The sequence below is a fragment of the Tachyglossus aculeatus genome, chromosome 6 (assembly GCF_015852505.1).
Source record: "Tachyglossus aculeatus isolate mTacAcu1 chromosome 6, mTacAcu1.pri, whole genome shotgun sequence".
Taxonomy (NCBI): domain Eukaryota; kingdom Metazoa; phylum Chordata; class Mammalia; order Monotremata; family Tachyglossidae; genus Tachyglossus; species Tachyglossus aculeatus.
Window position 1 is genome coordinate 31,137,878 of NC_052071.1, and position 13,746 is coordinate 31,151,623.

At 39.6% G+C, this 13,746-nt stretch overlaps 1 protein-coding gene across 1 annotated transcript in view; it reads right to left on the reverse strand.

Annotated features, from left to right (window-relative positions):
- The window catches only part of LOC119929786 (transmembrane 9 superfamily member 2-like), a 78,118-nt gene that overhangs the window by 38,769 nt on the left and 25,603 nt on the right, over positions 1–13,746 (reverse strand). Inside the window, exons 4-9 of the mRNA XM_038748067.1 lie at positions 13,119–13,246; positions 12,756–12,885; positions 9,104–9,231; positions 5,527–5,638; positions 1,141–1,220; positions 222–330 (exon numbers count right to left, since the gene is read on the reverse strand). Of these exons, the coding sequence (XP_038603995.1) occupies positions 222–330; positions 1,141–1,220; positions 5,527–5,638; positions 9,104–9,231; positions 12,756–12,885; positions 13,119–13,246 (687 nt within the window). The remainder of the gene's footprint in view (positions 1–221; positions 331–1,140; positions 1,221–5,526; positions 5,639–9,103; positions 9,232–12,755; positions 12,886–13,118; positions 13,247–13,746) is intronic.

Below are 13,746 nucleotides of genomic sequence, written 5' to 3' on the forward strand. Positions count from 1 at the left end.
TTGTTGATCTCACAAAAGGAAAGCATTATTAACGGCTATCACTTAGCTCCTGAGCACCCTAGGCATTAAGAAAACGCAAACACATAACAGCATTATTTCTGCTGCAGACATATAATGGTGCTTTGCACGGCTGGGGTACTGAGTAAATGCCTAATGATATTTAAATTCACAAGATTAGACAATTTGGGGGGAAAGTGATAAAATTCACAAATTGTACTTACAGAAGAATCTATTTGGTTGTATCTGGCAATATCTTTATGGAGTGTTCTCAGTATGATCATAGCCACCATCCCAGATAAGAAAAGAACAATTACGAGGGAGTTCATTATACTGAAAGTAAAAGAAAAATTCACAACTTTATCTTCTCACTTAAACTCCTTTGCCTCATTAGAAATAGTAACGGTATAAATGTGAACCAAAAAGATCAACGAAACCTCCTTCAATGTCATTCAACCTTCCTGGAGGCACTGAGGGTTTAAAACTCATAACGAGTCTCATATACAAGCAAAGGGACATAATTCAGCATGACCTTCTGTAAGCAATGATAATTTTCTAAAATATATGAAAAGAAATAATAACAGAAAACTCTGTATGTGAACAAGCAACAAGATAGGCGGATTTTCTATTTGGTATCAGTGGATAATACTGAAAAACATTATTTCGGTTGTTCCAAAAAAAGAAAATTTATGACCCTGTCTGTGGTAACACTAAAACTAAATACAGTAAATCTTGGTTCATGACTTTTTTCTTTTTCTATTTTTTTAGAAATTCAGCGAATTTTAAAAATTGCATTCCAAATTTAGCAGAAGTTCTGGTAAATCAAATAAGCTAAATCAGCCCCATAAAGTATGAATTTTCCTGCACTTTGTATTCAAAGATGGTATCTTTGATGGTGAGACTCCAGCCCTGCTATGAATGATTCTGAAGGATCGTGAGTATCCCTCCCGTCGTGCAACAAAAATGTTGACCCCAAAATGGCCTGGATTCATGTTCTAGTTCTAAGCATCATATGAACCTCCCCTACAAAACTACTGGGAAGAAAGAGTTAACTTTCATTACTAATGAACATGACTAACTTATTTAACGGCAAAAGCTACCACCCTGCAACTTCTTATTCTTTATATTTTGGCAAAGGCTTACCTGAACCATTGAATGTTGGTATGAGGCATCGATTCCAAAATGTAATCCCACCTAGAAGCCCACTTTATGTCATTATTTTTCTACAAGGGAAACAATAAAAATTGATTATCTATAACTGGTTATTGCCAAATTCCAAAACAGATTCAAATATTTTTTTCATTCATTTGCTGTACTTTAATCTTATCAACATCACTGCTGAACTTATTTTATCACCTCCTATCAACATCATGGCTGAATTTATTCTATCACCTCATACAAAAATTAGTTTCCTCCTATCAACATCATTGCTGCATTTATTCTATCACCTCATACAAAAATTAGTTTAAAGGAGCCAGGTCTTTCCTGGAATATTAAGTCTACCTTCCTCATCCTCAATTCCTCTTGGTTTCACCTCATCATTTAACGATTTTACATCTAGTTATTTTAAAGCAGTATTCATTTGCAACACCTCTAGACTTAGAGAAGCACCATGGCTCAGTGGAAAGAGCACGGGCTTTGGAGTCAGAGGTCGTGGGTTCAAATCCTGGCCCTGCCAATTGCCGGCTGTGTGACTTTGGGCAAGTCACAACTTCTCTGTGCCTCAGCTACCCCATCTGTAAAATGGGGATTAAGACTGTGAGCCCCCCGTGGGACAACCTGATCACCTTGTAACCTCCCCAGTGCTTAGAACAGTGCTTTGCACATAGTAAGCGCTTAATAAATTTTATTTATTTATTTTACTTTATTTATTATTTATTTTACTTTATTTATTTATTTTACTTTATTTATTTTACTTATTTATTAATTTATTTATTTTACTTGTACATATCTATTCTATTTATTTTATTTTGTTAGTATGTTTGGTTTTGTTCTCTGTCTCCCCCTTTTAGACTGTGAGCCCACTGTTGGGTAGGGACTGTCTCTATATGTTGCCAACTTGTACTTCCCAAGCGCTTAGTACAGCGCTCTGCACACAGTAAGTGCTCAATAAATACGATTGATGATGATGATGATGATGATGAATAAATGCTATCATTATTATTATTATTCTAGACACTGAAGTCCATTGTGGGCACGAAATGTGCTTACTAACTCTGTTGCATTGTACTCTCCCAAGCATTTAGTGCAGTGCTCTGCATAAATGTGCTCAATAAATAATAATAATAATAATAATGGCATCTATTAAGCGCTTACTGTGTGCAAAGCACCACTGACTGATTTATTTTTACATTAAATTAAATCTATAGCAAATTAAACTTAAATTAAATCTCTGCTATTTTGCCATTTACATTGATAATTGTTGCCACAACCATTTGTTGCACTGATCATATATGCTCATCACATATGAAAATGCAATGCTACCGAACAACTTCTTTGCTGATACCAGGCCAATGTCAGGTGATCAACCTCTTACATATGATGTGAACTTATTATTGTTGGAAAAATCGGATCAGAAATTATATCCCTGTCAAATACTGGCAGCAGTGAATGGAATACTAGCTATCAATCATGGTTTTAGATGCTGGTTTTAGTATCAGGAGCCAAACTGGCTGCTAAAATTTAATCCATCATTCATTCATTCAGTCGTATTTATTGAGCGCTTACTGTGGGCACAGCACTGTACTAAGCACTTGGGAATCAATCAATCAATCAATCAATCGTATTTATTGAGCGCTTACTGTGTGCAGAGCACTGGACTAAGCGCTTGGGAAGTCCAAGTTGGCAACATATAGAGACAGTCCCTACCCAACAGTGGGCTCACAGTCTAAAAGGGGGAGACAGAGAACAAAACCAAACATACTAACAAAATAAAATAGAATAGATATGTACAAGTAAAATAAATAAATATTTATTTTAGTTCAGTCTTCAGAGTTCAGTCTTGGGAAGTACAAGTTGGCCACATATAGAGACGGTCCCTACCCAACAACGGGCTCACAGTCCATCAGCCTCACTCCTTTTCTAAAAGCATGTGCCTGGAGAGCCTCCTTCTCTTCTAAAGCTCAACTTTTCCGGACATACCAACGGAAGTCCGTTAACAGTTTCCTTTCACTCGTTACATTTCCAATTTTTGGAAATCAGCCTCTTTCGAACAGTCACACTGAAATTCTCCGGCATTTTAAATGAACAGCGGTAAACTGTAGTTGTCTTAAAAAGCCTCTTTCAAACAGTCATACTGAAATTCTCTAGCATTTTAAATGAAGAGCGGGAAATTCTCCGGCATTTTAAATGAACAGCGGTAAACTGTAGTTGTCTTAAAAAGCCTCTTTCAAACAGTCATACTGAAATTCTCTAGCATTTTAAATGAAGAGCGGTAAAATGTAGTTGTCTTAAAAAACGCTTGCCATCTTTGATTGTGCAAGCAATGCCACCTTCTGGAATAGCAGACGGCAGCCCATCACTACAACAACCCCTCGGTTTATCCTAGGGCTGCATTCGTGAGAAAATACAATGTTCATATGCCCTAAGAGGTTTCGTTTCCATTATCTCCTTTGGGTCAAAAAGAAGCTTCACGGCTAGAGGGACAACTCGGCGAGGACAATTACTACGGGGAATTTACGAGTCCATCAGAGGCAGATCTTCTTTGCCCGCTTCTAGTGACAACACTTTCGAATCTCTGGAACGGCAACCTTGGAAGTGACTGTGGAAGGGCAGTGGCTCCTCTCTGTGATGCCACCGCCAAGTGTGATCAGAGTTCACCAAGCCCCCACACAAGTAGGGGACAGTGCAGGAAGAATAATCAGAGGGATGATTTGGCCAGTTCTTGGCCTGAACTGGCAACGCACTGAGCAACTGCCTGACCCCAAGGCATCAGTTGATCCAAGCAAGAGCGTCTCTGACAAATTATTCAGAGCCCCAAGTCAGGTCTCAGGAGGCTTAGGAGAGCTGCCCTGACATCAGCTGACACTGTAGAAGACTTGGCTGTCTGATCCAACAGTACGTGCAACTCTCCACGTTTTCCCAAGACTTACAGAGTCTAAGCTGATTGATTTCAATGCACAAAGTCCTGCCGAGCATCCTGAAGCCAGGGACCAGGTGGGAAGAGCCTCCCATACTCAGGAGACCAATTAACTACGACTCCTGAATGCACGGGAAGACTCAACTGTTCCTTGGCCCCTGGGAACAAGAGCTCCATCCACTCAAAGGCCATGCAACCAAGGATCAACTTTCCACCAAGCTTTGGCTCCGTGCACATGGCACCTGGCACTCCCCCGACACACACACGACGATTCTTCAGATTTGGTCCTATGACTGCAACCAAAGTTTTGGTGTGTAATTCAAGAGCACTTGCGCTGCCAAATAGGAGTTCATGGAATCGCTCAACTGCAGTCATGAAAATAAGTCTTTAAAATGTAATACACTCTTGAAATTAAGGGTGTAAGCAGTTTAGTCGTTTTTTTAGTCATTTACAATAGTGAAAAACAAAACCTGATGAATCCTTATTCTAAGGTCCTAAAAGGTTTTCGAAACATCACTAATCCTTCCAAAAATCTGAGGAACACAATTGTAAAGAATGCTTTACCACCTGAAGGACCAGAGTGGCAAAGATTTGCCTAAACTGACTAGCAGAGCGAGAACCAGACTCAAAGTCCTTGATTTCCAGTCCACTAGCCCGAACAATTATGCAAAGCTGGCTTCCATCCAATTAAACTGATGGACATCTGGCTAAAAAAGTTGGAGGATCTGTTGAAATCCTTTAAATATACAAAAATGATATTCTTTTCAGCTGTCTTGTCTATGACAAAAATAAGGTACGTGCAATAGGTAAAAAATGATTTGTTTTCAAACCAGACAGAAATTAATCAGCATGAACTGTTAGATAAAGACTTATGTGACATGGCCTAGCACTGATTTCATTTCTATGAAGGTATCCATCATTTGCACTGCATATCCTCTCGGTAGCTTTCAAAAACCAAACAATTGAAGTCAAATCCAAAGTACTTAAGTGACATCAGCAAGCACTTCTAATATTTGGGCTGAACACCATTTACCAGAATGACAATTGAACAGTTTATGTGCACACCCTTCATGAACATTTTATCTTTTAATACCCAGCCTGAGATGAAGACCAATTAAAAAAAAGTCAGCTAAAAACTAACACCTGTGAACAGGGGGGGAAATGTCATTATTTCAAGTACTGTGCATATATAGTATGTATTTCTATCTTTTATGGAACTGATCATTTGGAATTGATCTGGCCATTTTGTGCCCTTAGTGTTTCTCTATTTCTCTCAGCTTATTTGTCATTTCATTTAAAAACACACCCAAACAAACAAAAAAAAACCCACTGTTTTTCTGGTTAACTACCAAACATTTTAATTAATTCTTCATTATGATGAATAGCAAAGGCATTGCAGATCCTTAATCCAAAATGAAGAGTTAAACAACTTAAATACATGACATACTTACTTCAAATTTCACAGAGTAGCTGTAGATCAAATTCAATTTATTCGAAAATTCTCCAGGGATTTCCATAGGGGGTCCTTCACAACTTAGTTTGTTTTCATCAGTATGCTTATAGCTAATAAATAGGAGAAAAGTTTGGGTCAGATTGGGAATCTGAAGCATGTGCAATTTTTCTTAAGCACCAATCATATTTACTGAGCACTTACTACATACAGAGCACTGTACTGAGTGCTGGAGGTGGGGGTGGGGGTGTACAATACAACAGAATTAGCAGACACGTCCCCAGACCAAAGAGCCTACAGTGTACAACCTCGAAAAATACTTTTGGGACTTAAAAGGAACTCATGAAGGTAAAATGAAAGGACAGTGTTTTACTTTTTATTTCATTTAAACCACACACGCCCAACACTCCTAAGACACTTGCTGCTGATAACCTGAAAGGGAATTATACTTGAAAAGAGTAATCCTATCTAACAGATCATATTCAGTTTTATTCTCCCAACTCGTGGGGCATCTATTCTATTTATTTTATTTTGTTAGTATGTTTGGTTTTGTTCTCTGTCTCCCCCTCTTAGACTGTGAGCCCACTGTTGGGTAGGGACTGTCTCTATATGTTGCCAATTTGTACTTCCCAAGCGCTTAGTACAGTGTTCTGCACATAGTAAGCGCTCAATAAATACGATTGATGATGATGATGATGATGATGAGTAGGCCACCAGTGCAACAACAGCCAAAACCATCACTATTTGGCATTTCTACCCACCTCTTCAGGGTGTATAGCTGTAAAGGCTCCAATAGTTACCTATTTCCTTCCATCTCAAGCGAAGTAATGAACCCTGACTTCAATGCTCTCCATCAGTTCTCTCCTTCTTACTAAAATACCATTTATTTGTAAGAGTACCTTAGACTGTGAGCCCGCTGTTGGGTAGGGATTGTCTCTATCTGTTGCCGAACTGTACTTTCCAAGCGCTTAGTACACTGCTCTGCACACAGTAAGCGCTCAATAAATACGACTGAATGAACGAATATCCTGGAAGCCCTTCTAAGTTACGCAGCGATGCCCGCCTCCCTCCAAGGTTAAGGCAATATTCAACAGAATATTTAGGATGCTTAGAAGGGAAAGGGATTAAGTCTAAAAATAAAACTAGAAGCAAAATCAGCAAATTATAAAAACTAATCTGTACTCATAGCAAATTCTACTAATGAACTGTGTGTTCAGTTCACACAGACTGAATCGAGAATCTTTCAAACTAACTCAAAAGCTAATGGGTTTGTTCTTCCCTCATTCCAACTGCCTAGTCTCTATATGAAAATTGAAAGAATTAAATTGAATTAAAATGAGAGATGAGAGCCCTCCAACTTTAACAACGGAAATAAAAATGTATTTATTATTTATGGATTATACCTTATTTTGACAGGGAAATCCCCTAACATATGCCCTGCAGCTGGTGAGTATCCAATTCTCTTTAGGGGTATCCTGCCCTGAATCCAACCCCAATCTAACTTGATTAAATCCTTCAGAGCTCAGTAATAATATAACTCCAGTAAAATAAAGTCCATCCTCTTTACTCCAACAGATTAAGAAAGCCCATTCATGCCAATTGTTGACTTTGTTGCTCACCTTCCCTTTCCCCTTCGATTCCCAAAACTGCCTTTTGACCTCCAGTGGGGATAGAAGGGGAAGAGAGCCATTAAGACTCCAAGGATTAGAACTTCTGGGCATCTGTATATTTTATTTGTAAGAATACATTAGACCGTGAGCCCGTTGTTGGGTAGGGATTGTCTCTATCTGTTGCCGAACTGTACTTTCCAAACGCTTAGTACAGTGCTCTGCACACAGTAAGCGCTCAATAAATACAACTGAATGAACGAATATCCTGGAAGCCCTTCTAAGTTACGCAGCAATGCCCGCCTCCTTCCAAGGTTAATGCAATATTCTACAGAATATTTAGGATGCTTAGAAGGGTGAATTTATGCATCATGAAACAGAGGAATCATGAAAAAAAAAACCCACAAATGACATGGGAGGCCAGTGCATTCACTGGCTAACTGAGCAGCTCAGTTATTGGGTAGCCCTGGTGAAAAAGAAGTAGAAGAAAGAAGGGAAAAGACAGAGAGAGGGAAGAAGAAAAAGTAAGAACATATAGTTGATTGGAAGAATAAAGTTGCAGTGACGAGAGTGGGAAAAAGCCAAAGGGAAATGGAGAGTTTAGTTATAGGTATACCACATGCACTTTTCTTTTTCAGTTTCCTGAGGTCTTAAAAAATAGGGTACATTTGTGAACTGTATCTTATTTGCCATATCTGTTCGTCATACCTATGTAAAACACCTAACCTATTTTTAACAGCACAGGCTAGGGGGAAAAAAAGCCTACAAATTCAGTCAGCTTCTGATAATGTTTTGCAGCATGATTTAGTGGATAGAACACAAGCCTGGGAGACAGAAGGTCATGGGTTCTAATCCTGACTCCGCCATGTGTCTGCTGTGTGACCTTGGGCAAGTCACTTAACTTCTTTGCGCCTCAGTTACCTCATCTGTAAAATGGGGACTGAGACTGTGAGCCCCACATGGGACAGTGACTGTGTCCAACCCGACTTGCTTGCATCCACCCCAGTGCTTAGTAAAGTGCCTGGCACATAATAAGCGCTTAAACACCACAATTATTATTATTATTATTGTTCTTTTTCCTGAAAATCTAAGTCCTTAACCTCCTCAAACAAGTGGAGACCTTCAGAGAATAAAATAAAAGGCTAAAACAAGTTACACTGCAACTTCCATTCCTTTAGTGAACAGAAGTTCACTAAAGAACTTCTAGACTGTGAGCCCTTCTTGACTGTGAGCCCGCTGTTAGGTAGGGACCGTCTCTATATGTTGCAGACTTGTACTTCCCAGGTGCTTAGTACAGTGCTTTGCACACAGTAAGCACTCAATAAATACAAGTGACTGAATGAATGAATAAAGGCTAAGAAGCAAAACGAATTATCCTTTCGTTGAAGTGCAAAAGAGCAGAGTAGCTTACGCCTTAAAGTTTAAAAACAATGCAGTTGACTAATGCCCAATTACTCTAAAGGGAATGTATACTTGCGAATTTTTTTTTTCAAAGATAATGTACTCAGTAGCTTCAAATTATAAATAAATGCTATGTTTAAATACCGCTCTACGTCTACAGAATCCATCTTGTAAGTCAGCACATGCCCAATACGTAAAAGAAGTTAGAAAGAGGGTCTCAAATTTAATAAGGACTGACTCCTTTCTATTACTTTAATAGGCTTCAATGAGAATGAGCATGTATTGATGAATTCCTGACTCTCTGCCTCCAAGTTTTCAGTCAGTATTCACTCAGCCTAATGACATGGGCAGCTAGGGAGGAAAGCAGTGCCGGTAACTAAGTACTGTTCCAGGCATTCATAGTTTCCAACTCACTAGCCCAATCGATCAATTAAGAATTTTAGAACCCATCTGCAAAGACAGAATACATGAACACATTGGCAAATCCTCTTTTTTTCATTTTCAAAAGTTTTTTTTTTAAATATTCCACAAAGGTTAATGAAGCTTAAAAAAGCAAGTAGCAGCCGTTACCTTTTGGGATCAAGTCGTGCAGTAACGAGTCGTGCTCCAGCCCAATTTTCATCTGCCCCACTGTGATACGTAATAGTGATGTCGACATGATTGAAGAGGTAGAAAGTATTCTTTTTGTTAAACTCAGACTGAAAAAAATTAGAAAGGAGTTCAGACTTTTCCTACAAAAGTTATGTTTTGAACAAGCCCTTGAATTAAAACTGGAAAAATCACTCAGCTCCTAAGAAAACTGAGTTTTATATTCTTTGTACCGAAACATAAGGACATCAGACATGGCATTTTCAGGTCAAACCAATGATCTGACCCGCCCATTATTCTGTCTCTGATACTGGCAATAAATGATGCTAACCCCTAGAACGCCAAAAAGGTCCAAAGGCAATCCTTTAGTATACGTCATTTCTTTAGAGTGGATGGAATCATTTCCAATTATTGAAAGAGTGAAGTAGGGCTGTGCAACAAATTCAGTTTTAGTCTTGCTTTATGTAGTCCAGGTCAAGGACCCAAGGAACCCGGAGCTTTCCTCCCAGTCCAAGAGGCTAAAAACACCAGCAAAATCGTTGAGACAACAATCCAGCGTGGCGAACTGATGACTGAACTATGAAAATGCACACACATCAAAACAAAGAACGGATGGTTTTGTGGTCAATTCAGACCAGTAACTGGAGAGCACGTAAAAATATGCATCACGAAGAACGTATATTTAGCTGCATGTTCTCATCCCAAGCATAAAACCTACAAGTTGTCAGCATATTCTGCAATTTGGAAACAAAATTCCGAAAAATAAGCTTAAAAAATAAAGAAATAAAATATGGAGAAAGTCAACATCTCTCCTGGTAGAGCGATGGGGTCGACGTCACACCAAACCGTAAATCAGGTTAGACATACACACACACACACAACTGTGACAATGCCTGCCTTTCTTTAAGGCAGAGAAATCTGAGGGAAGCGGTATGGCCTAGCGGAAGGAGCATGGGCTGGAGAGTCAAGGGATCTGGGTTCTAATCCCACCTCTGCCACCTGCCTGCTGTGAGACCTTGGACAAGCATTTGATTTCCCTGTGCCTCAGTTACCTCATCTGGAAAACTGGGATTAAGACTGAGCCAGAGACTGCGTCCAACCTGATTATCTTATATCAACCCTAGTACTTAGTATAAGTGCCTAGCACATGGTAAGTTGTTTGACACATACCATTAAAAAAAAAAAAAGCCACAAATGTCACCCGGCTTTTTGACGTGCACTCAACATTACAGACTTAAAATGCAGCTGATCAACAATTGATACTTGCCTCAATACAGATGCACTGTATTCTCCCAAGCATTTAGTACAGTGCTCTGCACCGAGTGCTCAATAAATACGGTTGATTTAATACAGTTCGCCAGAGCAGGATACATATGGAAGTCAGATGATAACAAAACGTCTACATAATTATGGCAGGCTCAAAAAGGCTGACTAAGAAGGTTCAGGGGAGAAACACCCCATTCAATTAATTGTATTTGCTGAGCACCTAGTGTGCAGCACACTACACTTAGTGATTGGGAGCGTATAACACAACAGAGTTAGTAGACATACACCCTGTCCTCAACGAGCTTTCAGACTACAGGATAAGTATACCCTGAAGCACTATTTCCTGCAACAGGCAGAGGACTTGGGTTCCAATCCTGCCTCTGCCCCTTGTCTGCTCAGTGACCTTGGGCAAGTTACCCAACTTCTCCATGCCTCCGTTACCTCATCTGTAAAACGGGGATTAAGACTGTGAACCCACTGTGGGACAGTGTCTAACCTAATTATCTTCCGTTCACCCCAGTGTTTAGCACAGTACCTGACACATAGTAAGCACTTAAATACCATTTTAAAAAAAAAAGTATAGCTAAGGAAGTTTCAAAACAACTACTGGAAACACACCAACTTGGAATGTAGCAATCAGAAAGGAAAAATGACCTATCAGAAAAGAAAAAAGAGCGAATAGATTGATAGGCCGGGGCAGCTAGCCTGAAGCAGCAGAGTGGCTCTTATAAGCAGACACTGAAAACATGTCAAAAGACCACCTACACACGTGTGCATTATGTAAAGGGCAGAGGGGCACACAAACACCTATCATCAGCAGTTAACCTTCAAATATGAAGAATGTTATGTCCTGATTATTGGATTCCTGATGACATTCCAAACTCTGGCAAAAGGTGAAATGATAATTACAGTATTTGTTAAACACTTACTTCACGTCAACCACTGCTGTAAGCACTGGGGTAGATACAAGTTAATTAGGTCAAACACTGTCCCTGTCCCACAAGGGCCCCATGATCTAAATAGGAAGGAGAACAGGTATTGAATCCCCATTTTCCAGATGAGAAAACACGCACAGAGAAGTCAAGTGACTTGCCCAAACTCACACAGCAGGCAAGTGGCAGAGCTGGGCTTAGAACCTAGATCCACTGGCTCATGCTTTTTCCACTTCTCCACGCTACTTCTCAAGAAAAGAACGGTCACAAGGAAAGAATAAGGAAGCCTACTTCCATAGTCACTGGTCTTTAGACTTTTTTTCGCACAATTCCAATAAGTTCTAGCAACTCAACTGCACAATGTCAGAGAACTGAAGCTAAAGTGAAGCAACTGGTCAATCTGATGAACACTTGAGGTCTCTTTCCAGCTCTGCTACTCAGCAGAATTATTCTAGGATTCCAAGGTCAGGTGCACACAAAAAAGACAAAAACAACCTTCCCATAACAAAATTAGGTGACAGTAATTGTGCATACGTGGCATTACTTTTTTCACAGTCCGAGCAATTTTAAATCCACAGTCACTTCGGTTTGCCAGGTGAAAATACTGCTCGCAACCTGCCAATACATTACTCCTGGGGAATAATGTGGTCTTGCGGTGCTGGCGTATCAACTTCTCAGTGGAAAGAGCACGGGTTTTGGAGTCAGAGGTCATGGGTTCAAATCCCGGCTCTGCCAATTGTCAGCTGTGTGACTTTGGGCAAGTCACTTAACTTCTCTGTGCCTCAGTCACCTCATCTGTAAAATGGGGAATAAGACTGTGAGCCCCCCGTGGGACAACCTGGTCACCTTGCAACGTCCCCAGCGCTTAGAACAGTGCTTTGCACATAGTAAGTGCTTAATAAATGCCACCATCATCATCATCATCATCACTAGGGGCCATCATCACTCAGTTAACTCTTTTGGAGGATTAAGCAGAAAGCTACTAAATAGTATGCTAAGTACTTCAACCTTCTTAATATCACTAGAGCTTCATTGAGTCTAATCCTTCCAAATTCTGAGGTAGAGAATATGTTCAGTTTTGTAGCAATGCTTCAGGCAAGGATGTTGCAAGCATAACAAGCACCATGTTCTAGTTTATGAATACTTTTACTTAGACAACTCCGTGTATAATGGAGCAAGCCCTTCAAAACCTGGTAAGCTCTTCCTCAACGCTTTGAGGCACGCATTTAGATTGCTACTAAAAATCATTTACAATTTCAAACTAAAATACAGTTCAGGAGGTCAAACGATCCACAGGTTATGGAAAGCCATCATGGCATGGCAAAAATCTAAAATGAATTTGTTTCCACTTTGCAGGGCATGCTTGATGTGAAATGAACTCTTATGAACATATTACAGTCTGTAAAACAATAAAGAATTTATTTCTCGGCACTTACATTGATAATGCAAGCATCTTTCACTCGACCATCTTGAGTAACAAAGCATCCTATTGGAAATCCTGGGTTACAGTATTTTTGTCCATCTTCCACATCGTAACACCACGTTACAGGCATATTATCAATAATCCTATGTGCAACAATAAAGTTATTCACATTATACCATCCAAATCAAGGGGATTTGAAACAATCTTACACACATTTCAATCCAATTAACTATTTTCATTTTCCATACGCCTTCAGCAACAAAAGAATACGATTTAAGCCGCAGAGAATGGAAAAATGATGCAAGCCACTACACCAATGAAAGCTACTTTTGAGAGTAACTGAAAAATCACGCCATTTTCTTTCATATCAACCCACCAGTGATGCTGATAGTTCAACTGCATTCCTTTCTTCAAAAAGGCCAGTTTATTCTTTTCAGCATCATTTGCTGGATCATAGGATTTTACACAAACTTTCTTGCATGTTTCTGGTTTGTTAAAAGTAAACTGTTTAAAAAGAAAAAAGAAATCAAAATAGTAAGCGGGGCTGCTGATGGAATTTTTATACATCAAGCATCCTAAAACATGAGCCTTATTTTTACCACCAGGGCTATTTTTCCTCCCAACTCTGAAATTCCATATCTTAAAATCTTTTTTCCAGATTTACGAAGTAGGACACTAATGACAATAATATTTCAGAGGCCTTCCCAGACTGAGCCCCTTCCTTCCTCTCCCCCTCATCCCCCTCTCCATCCCCCCCATCTTACCTCCTTCCCTTCCCCACAGCAGCTGTATATATGTATATATGGTTGTACATATTTATCACTCTATTTATTTATCTTACTTGTACATTTCTATCCTATTTATTTTATTTTGTTGGTATGTCTGGTTCTGTTCTCTGTCTCCCCCTTTTAGACTGTGAGCCCACTGTTGGGTAGGGACTGTCTCTATGTGTTGCCAATTTGTACTTCCCAAGCGCTTAGTACAGTGCTCTGAACATAGTAAGT